Raw genomic sequence first — 9,539 nt, forward strand, 5'->3', positions numbered from 1 at the left:
TTTGAATAAATATTAATTGATTTGAGACATAAAGTATCGTGAAATGATATAATTTGAGAACTTATTGTTGATTGTTGTATTGCTCGAATAAATTTTATTTTGATTAGTATGATATTTCACAAGTCACAAATTTATTTATAAAACGTCGATCATGCATAATTAATTATCACTTAATAGTTTTAATTAAAACTCTTATGTATTTTATTTTAAAACATTGAAGTTAAACCTAAAAATATTAAATTTGAGAAAAAATTATTTATAAGAGAAAATATTGAAGGTTATATATGAATTATATAAATTTTCTTCAATTATAATCATAAAATATTAAAACAAGCCGCACAAAGCGCGGGATACTACCTAGTATAACTGTAATTATTAGGTTGAATGCATGCAACTGAAGTAATTAAACTAGTTAAATTGAGACCTAGATCGGAAGATTGGAATGAGCATATCTGTTATGAACAATAGACTACTCTAATGAGGGCGGAAGCTAAGTTAGTAATATTTTAGGACGGATAGCGGACCGGAAGGACCTTTCCACTACCCTTCTCATACCAGACCGACTGACCTTGTCTTAGCTAATTTGTCTAATATCATGGTGAACCGACATCCTGGCATCTTTCTCTTTATTTGATTAATCTCTATTTCATCCTTGCCCTTTTTTTATTGCTATTACTTTTATTGCTTTTAATTCAGTTCATTAGTTTAGTTTAAACAACTCCAACCCCCATTTTGTGACTGTAGACAGACTGAACAACAAGTAGATAGTGACCGCCTCCCTGTGAGTACGATACCCGACTTACGTCTGCTGTATTAGTTAGAGCCGGTTGGTTTTATTTTCGATAGGGTTGCGACAGCCGTGTCAAGAAGAAGACACGACCTCTTTCTCCGTTGTGGTACACCCTTCCTCTACAATGAAAATCCAATACATAAATTATTGAAAGAATGTCATCCTTCATCTTCACAAATTAAGTAAATGGCCATTTACTCAAAGATAAAGGAAAGGACTGCATCTTCCTTTGTGAGTTAAGTTGTATTCCTCCCTTAAAAGGAATTATCAATGATAAAATACTTTCTGTAATATTAACCCAAAATAAAACACATCCAAAAATACAAAAGAAACCTATAGCAGTTAGGGGAGGACACTTTCGATGGGTTTTAAGATGACATCAATTAACTTTATAATAAGAATGACAACAATGAACTTATACAACAATAACAATAAAGCACACTAAAGTCAATAGCGTTGCTTTAGAACCTAGCTAATGTTACACCACCAATCATGTCAGTATTTAGTACTTCACTTTATTTCAATCTCGTTTACATTGTCCACGTCTCCTACAATCTCTAGTTAAGTACATTGTAGAATACTCCCTCGATCCTATTGATACTCTAATGGGATGGGCACATAATGTCGTACGGTTAATCTACATCAAGTCAACAGTACAAATAACATTTCATCACTAATCTCAATTAAGACATCTATCTAAATGAGGCAATATAAATATAATGGAGGGAGGAATACAACTTAACTCAACCCAAAAAGCATCATCCTTGGTGAGTTCTGAATTGTAACCTTATCCTAATAACCAATCCAGACTAACCTTCATCTATTTTGACAAATTTTTGGTGTCTTTCTTCTTGTGGACATGGGTGGTCTTTGTCAAGTGCGTCGTGATCACTGTGGACATGGGTGGTCGACAATGGTAAAATTCAAAACAAGTAAAGAAACCAATAATAAAAATCATTATCCATAAATTAGAACATTAAACCAACTTCAAATAATATACTCGCAAGTGGACAAATTTAAAGTACAAATAAGGGAAACTGAAATTTAAAGTACAAATAAGGCAAATTACCAATTAGGTTTATCATTTGTGATGGTGACTTGGTTGGTGGTGCGTTAGCTGGTGGTGGTGCGAAACATCACAACAATTGTTCAATAGCAGGTTAAGATTACTCGCAAATGGACATTATTTGAGCTCTTCATGGCAAACAGCGTTGTTGCTGGTGCAATCAGTATAATTTTCAACACCCCTAATTTGATTTCGAAGCCCCAAGTTTCTTCAAACCCTAGAATCAATTTGACGCAAAGGGTTAGGTTTCCAAGCTCTAATTTAAGCAAATTTGGAATGGATCTGTCCCTTAGTTGATGGTGAAAGAGTAGGGAATGCGGAAGAAAGAGATGGAGAGACGAGCAACAAATGACTTAATGGATAAGAATATGTGACTTTAAGCGATGAAGTAAAGAATAATTATGTCGAAGGAGATGAAGTAAGCAAATTAATCAAATTGAGAACATCTTGCAGATGAGAAACGTTCCTGGAAATAACCAATCAAAGAATAAAACTCAAAGTGCTTAAAACAATAAACTTTCTACTACAGATTTAACAAAGGCAACATACAGTCTGATGCATAAAAAAATAGCTACAGAATGATGCTATCATAGAAAGGCTCAGAGAGAAGAATATCTAGCAGAGGAACCATTACCATTTGTAATGGCACAACAATGTGCTTGCTGCAACCCTGGGCAAAGATAAAACAGCAGAGACATGTGAAATACTCTCTTCTTGGCGCTGTTTGATGTCCGACTCCTTCAAGACGCTATAATTTTTCTATAAAATGTCAAAATGAGAGAAATAGCCCAAAACAAATAAGAAACCCAAAGGAAAAATGTTAGCTGCAACGTAAGTGCACCCACCACCATTAAACTCCAAATAAACAAACAGTTTGAAGGGTTCTATAGTAACAACTATGAACTTGGGTATTAAACCATCTGTGCGCAAGAGTGATCATGTTACCGTCAATGTCCGATGAATTTATTACGAACCTGTATAGGCATAACCAAATAGACTCGTATTACCATTGGAAATGCTCAATGAGTTATGATTTTAGTATGAATGGTCAAACTTCCGTCCGAAAACAACAGAAATTTTACCTATTCAAAAATCCTCCCAGAAGTGGACTCTCACACTGAGTACCAATCTTATCATGTAACTTCTTATATGAGTTCTCCATTGGATGATCCATGATACTAGCTCCTCCTCACACATGAATGGTCTTGCCAAAGAGTTGGAATGAAGTGATAACAAGGTACTAGCTCCTCCTCCTCGAAGAACCATAATAAATAAACAATATATGCAAACAGAAATAGAGATGGACAAAAAAAACAAATTAGGGAGTAGTACCATTGTGAATGTTGTAGGCAGCCAGTATACGGTCATCTTCCAGTTGTTTTCCGCCGAAGATCAACCTCTTCTAAAAAAAAATAAGATTATGATAGAGACGGAGGGAGTAATACATGACCCACCTTTTTTGTGTAAGAGCTGAGTCTTGACAAAAACTGATTAAAGAGAAAGCACAGGATAAAAAATCCCCAATTCAGTTATTCATAAACCCTAAATAATTTAATGAAATTATTCAATTGGAAGTTTTCGTAGCATGAAGGATGAGTTGTCGTCGCAGATGTGTACCTCCGGATGTGGGAAAGGCGAGGTAGTCAGTGCACTAGAACTGGCTGAAGTCGAGCGAGAGAGGAAGACAAGTGGTCTCCGATTGGGAAGGCGAGTTGTGGTGCGCCGATGAGAGATGTAGACAGAAATACATCACGAACTTCAGATTATGATAGAGAATCATTGTGATGTTGGGGTCTTCCCACGCCATGGTTGATAAAGGGAGTGAAGGATGCAGGAGGGATTTGTAATAGTGACGATGAATGATTGAGGGTAATGAACTTAACATTCAGATTTAAGCGAGCATCACTTGTAGAACTATATGCAGCGTTTTATCATAAAAACGCCTCAAATGATTTATTTGCGGCATTATTTGGTAAAAACGCCTCAAATAGTTTTACAATTTTTTTTTAAAGAAATAAGGAATTTTCTATTTGCTGTGTTTGTCCAAATACGCCTCAAATAAAGACTCGCAAATTAATGTTTTTCTACTAGTGAAGTTTGTATCTTTGTGAGTGGAATTTGCATGTTGATCCTTGGGTTAGTTGGATTAAGCCTCCTAAAGGATTAATCTTAACTTCTTTTGTTTGGAATTGATCTTAATGCTCTTGTGGTTTTCAATTGGGTGACCATATAGGTAGGATTAACTACTCTAACTTAGGAGCAAGTAATCACCATCTTATGAAAGTTGTTGAGTGATTGTTGAGGGAAGAAAAGAGAGGATGTTTAAGCTTAGGAAGTAGTTGTTGAGCCTTGTTACTGTTTTGGTAATTTTCTACCGAATTAGGTTAAATACGGTTAAAGTGGTCTTACTCGTTGTATGTTGATTGAGTTGTTTGTGATAATGCTAAATAAGGAAATAAGAGATGCAAGTAAAGATTAACACAAGAGATTTGGTGACACGGAAAACCCAATGTGGGAAACGACCGCGGGAAGAGACGGTACCCTTCCAATGAGTGCACTTGCTTCGAATATGAGAATGAGTACAAAGGAGACGGAATATAAATCTAGCTAGCACAACGTGTTATGTATGAATGATCATTCTTGAATGAATATTCTTCCTTGTCTTCTTGGCTATTTATAGGGTAGGAACCCTAGACGTGTCCTACTCCGTTTATGGTAAGCAATATTAGTCCTATCATGCTTCTTTCCATAAACGCCTCCTTATACTCTATTCTCCTTGATCTCCGTGGAATCTCCCTGAATTCTCCATGACAACTCCACAACGTGCGGGCTTCTTCTATTCGTGGGCCTTCCATAACTTCTAAACTTTCTCGGCCCAACTTCCTAGACAAAATTAGATGGGCCTGCTTCCTATTAGACCAACTTACGGATTTTGGCCCAAACAGTTTGCCCCTAATTCCTTGTGAGATACGTCTCGAGGTGTCGAATAAGGAATTACCGATTTTTAAACCTAGCGCCGTCTTTTACACATATTCCCAAGCACTCATCATTGCCCCTACTCTTTCTCCTCATTTCTCGCGCTCCACTCCCTCTCTCCTCCTTTGTAATCTCAACTACCTACCCTACTCTTCTCATTCTAAAATTTAAAACCCCACTTCTTCTCTAAAACCCTTCTTCTCCCCCCTTGCTTCTTTGCCGGATTTTGCCATCTTCAACACCGCTCCATTTCGCCAGGTACTCCTCCTTTCTCGCAATCTTTCTTTGATCCTCTTCTTCTTTCCTTCTTTGACCATGGGTAAAACTCGTCACACTGCCTCGACCTCTACTCCGGCCGACCAAAACCCAGATCCCACTTTTCCTTCCCGTAATCTTTTCGTCCACCCCCACGACTGTAACTCCTCCCTGGCCACTGCTGATATCCCCCTGATCAAGGAGTTGCTTGGTCTTGGCGATGGGGTCGATATTGCTATCCCTGAGCCGGGCCAAAAGGCGGACGCCGTCCGTGCAGGATGGGTTTGCCTCTATCTCTACCCCTTAAGATATGGTCTCCGCTCCCCCTTCCCCAAACTCATGCAAGATTTTCTTTGAACCAACAATTTCGCAATGGCCTAAATTTCGGCCACCATCTGGGTTCTCCTTTACTCCCTGTCAGCCAGCCAGAATACTAGCAGCATCATCTCCCTGGGTGAGCTGGCTTATATGTATGAGATCCTGTCTTTGGGAAGAGGCTAATTTTCTTTTCACGGCCGTGGTGAGACTCCCTTCAGGCACGTGTCAAAGTCAAGGGATGAAAAATGGTTTGAGGATTTCTTCTACCTGAGGAAGGCCTCTATACAGCCACCTGCCGACTATATTTTCGAAGATTGGGTAATAACCTCGAGTAAGTAGTTCTCCTGGCTCTTGGTTTTCTCCTCCAATGCTTACTGGCTTACTTTTTGCTTTTGTGCAGGCCCCTGTAACTTGATCGGTCTGGGTGATAACCTCGAGTAAGTAGCTCTCCTGGCGCCTGCTTTTCTCCTCCTATGCTTACTGGCTTACTTTTTACTTTTGTGCAGGCCCCTGCAACCTGATCAGTCTGGGTGATTCAGCATCTGCCCACAACAAATTTGAAGGAAAAGTAGATCTATATACTCAACATATTCATATATGTTTTAATTTAATTGTCATAAAATTAAATGGTGGATCTTATGCATGCAAACTAATAAACAATATAAAGAAGAAACCATCATCTTACATTGTGATTTTCGGATTTATGGGCACAAGTGAGTTCACCTACTCACTTGTTCTTGAGCTTTCCTTTTGGATGAACATTCAAAAATCCCAAAGTAGAGATTCTCCTCTTGATTGAACCCAAGACTATCCCATATCCCCACTAAATAATATTAACTAGATAGTAGTTTAGTAGTTTACCTTAAAATTGATTACTAACACTCATATATTACACTAATAATTTTAGTAATCTTTTATGAACAATTTGAATCAAAAATCTCATGTTTTGATGAAGATTAAAGAGAGAAAGAGGAGAGAATAATTCATGAAATTTTGCATGTAATATCTTAGATCAATAATAAAAGAATTAATCCTCTTAATTGTAGAGGGCTCACGGTTGGAGTGGAGAAAATGGGGCATCTACTTTTCACTTTTTGTCTTCACAAGAAATAGATGTGTAAGAGTAGGTAGGTGTAAGGCTAGTGTAGTGTAGGCTTATTATTTAATTCTATCACATAAAATAATATAAGCACAACCCACTACATACTCTTCCTAATTCGGTCCACCCTCCATAATATGGACTACCATTTTATTTTGTCAATTTGTCATTTGTCACACAATATGTCTTATGTAATATACTACATGTTATTAATTAATTTAATGCATATTTATCCCATAAATATCATTTTATAAATTAATTAAATTACATACAAGAAATTGACTAGTGATACTTGATCACATAAATAAAATGGGTCATAAAATTATAATTCACAACATTTTGTAATTATAATCAACCATTCATTCTTATCTTTATTATTTCTCAAATAATAAACAATTTTAGTAATAAAGCATTTTATTACTAAAAATAAATCTTATTTAATCCCATTAAAATAAGATATCAATATTCTCTCTCACAAATTGAATTGTTCAATTTTAAGGATTTGATTAACTTGTATCGTCATACAATCAATCAACTTTACGGATAAGGGCATCATCCTTTAGGTGTGACCTTAAGGGATCAACTGACCACCACCGTCCCACGACAGTAACGTCAAACTCTAGCAAGCCAATCGTTACCGATTTATGTTGATCAGTTGACTATATAATGAATCATCCCTTACGTATTCTCTATATGAGATTTAATAATGATATTTAAATCATGTGATCGCACTATTGTTGAGGACACATTTCCCAACAATCTCCCACTTGTCCTCGACAAGTGTGCGTCACCAATTCTCTTGTCCTATTACTATTTCCCACTCAATGCAAGGTGTCTTTCGGGTCGTACTTGCAAGTGATCATATCGAGAGTGGTTTCCTCGATCTGGAGAATAACTGATTGACCGGATTTATCAATCATAGATACCTTCCGAGCGTGGCCACGCATTTCCGATTCATTACTCCTCGAGTGGCCCTGAGATATTGTTTTAACCCTGACAAGGGGGTGGACAATTCCTATCGCACTTATTCCCTTCGACTAGCCACATCCATCATAACCCAAAATATGCCCATTTGACCCCATTTACGAAGGTCTTAGTAACACAAATCAAAGTTAATCTAAAACTGTGCCATCTTAGGCGAACAGTCTTTAGTCAAAAGAATCGACTCATTAGAATACTATAGTAGCTCTTGCCACGACCAGGCTATATAAATTTGCCAGAACTCTATAAGCGGTCACTGCCCGACAAAGTGTTCCTAACAGTCTGCCTATGTGATCGACTAGTCATCTCACATGACTCTATGGCACTTGAACTTGCCATCAATCGCATCACACTCTAGTCACTTCGAGACGTCACCTCATACAAGTGACTATGGGCGAATACAATGCTAATCCGTGTTCACTTTAACGGGGTTCAATGTTGTCTCTACAACCCGTTTGGATGTAACAAAGTATAATAAAAGAGTTTTAAAGTAAAACTCGAAGGACAAATGCGATTATCACATATGAATAGTCAATGCCTGATTACTATTTCATGTTCTATAATCTAATTTGATCTTGTATGTAGTTGTTCATTTCAATTCAATTGAAATAACATGACTTATCATGTTTAGCCTTTGAGAAGGTTTTTTTTTTTTTTTTGAAACAACCCCAAAGGCGGGTTTACCTCATCTCATTAATATCACGAGTAACCAACGACATAACTTGTTCGGGTAATAAACTATCCCAAACTTGCCTACCTATTTCAGACGAACTATAATGGGCAAGCTCATGAGCTACACTATTGAGTTTCCGACTAACAAAAGACCAAATAACGGAATTAAAAGCAGAACAAAAATAGAAAATATCATCTAAAATCAAATGGAAGTCACTCTGGCCGTGCTCCTTCCTCTTTAACGCGTCGATCACCGATTTGCAATCGCTCTCGATGATTATATTCGAATGTCCCCTGCTCCTCGCCTCTTTAATGCCTTCGAGAATCGCCATGGACTCCGCAAGCTTTGGTTCCAGCTCCTCCCTCCTATGCTCCGATAAGCCCCACACCACCTCACCATTATTACCTCTGCATACCACTCCTACACCCATTCCCCAACCTTCCTTCACCCCCGCATCTATATTCAACTTCACGAACCCCTGTTCTGGTTTCGTCCACTGCCACTGCTCACCCCGCATTACCCCTGCTGCCTCCACGTTTCCCATATCCACCTCCATCTCCCTTCTCATTCCCTCTACTCTCTTCACCACCCGCAATGCATCCAACTGCTCTTGCTCAAAGACCGCTCTATTTCTTGCTTCCCACATCGCCCAACACCCGAACATAAACAAATCTATCTCACTGTCCTCCAACTCCCTCCACACATCCTCCACCCACTCCCTCACCCGCTCTGATACCCGTCGCTGTGAGTACCAAAGATAAAATTTATAAACTCCTATTAAGACTAACCTAGGCTAGTGGTAACAGGGTCGATCCACAAGGAGGCAGTTGTAAATTCTAGTTGTTCTATGATCAGTCTAAGGTAACTATTATGGGGATTGGTTGAATTGAGTTGGTCTAAGTCTAAAGCAAACAAAGATAATAAACTAAAAATACGATTTAAACAGATAAAAGAAAGGTACTAGGATATTCGGGTCATTACGACTTCCTGGGCAAAGAAACTAGGTCGGTGCGAAATAAACACAAGTAAGGCGGGAAATAAGAGGTCCTCTCGGTCCACTCCTAACAATTAGCATCTCTCGATCTCGCTAAAGGTCCCTAATGTCACTAATACTAACTTTCGTCCTGAAAAGCGACTAATGGCCTAAACTATACCTATCTTTCGATCTTAGCACAGTTTAGTCGAATTAATTGACGGTCAAGCAACCTACCCTACCTTTCGGTCTAATGGGTCAGTCACAAAAGAGGTATCTAACTGGTCGCATGCATTCGATTTGTTAAATACAAGTTTAAAAGCAATTAAAACGAGGGTAACCTTACAAGGTCAGTCGATCGACCAACTATGTCAGTCGATCGACTGACACGCGGGTTCAGTCCGTGTC

The 9,539-nt window shown here is 38.2% G+C and overlaps 1 protein-coding gene and 1 long non-coding RNA gene across 6 annotated transcripts; both read right to left on the minus strand.

The window, feature by feature from the left end:
• Positions 1-1,268: 1,268 nt before the first annotated feature.
• LOC141634337 (uncharacterized) lies at positions 1,269-3,791 on the minus strand. Of its 5 annotated transcripts, none has more exons than XR_012539059.1 (6): positions 3,474-3,791; positions 3,189-3,343; positions 2,939-3,109; positions 2,491-2,604; positions 1,860-2,073; positions 1,269-1,681 (listed from the first exon to the last, which is right to left on the minus strand). It is a non-coding gene; the product is annotated as an uncharacterized LOC141634337 (long non-coding RNA). The 5 variants fall into 5 exon arrangements; XR_012539058.1 differs by adding an exon at positions 2,702-2,830 and having other exon boundaries at positions 2,939-3,343; XR_012539060.1 differs by having other exon boundaries at positions 2,939-3,258.
• A 4,374-nt stretch (positions 3,792-8,165) lies between these two features.
• On the minus strand, positions 8,166-8,804 carry LOC141630242 (uncharacterized). Its single transcript, XM_074443091.1, has one exon. It carries the CDS (start codon positions 8,802-8,804, stop codon positions 8,166-8,168), a length of 639 nt encoding a protein of 212 aa, XP_074299192.1.
• Positions 8,805-9,539: the final 735 nt, after the last annotated feature.

The sequence above is a fragment of the Silene latifolia genome, chromosome Y (assembly GCF_048544455.1).
Source record: "Silene latifolia isolate original U9 population chromosome Y, ASM4854445v1, whole genome shotgun sequence".
Taxonomy (NCBI): Eukaryota; Viridiplantae; Streptophyta; class Magnoliopsida; order Caryophyllales; family Caryophyllaceae; genus Silene; species Silene latifolia.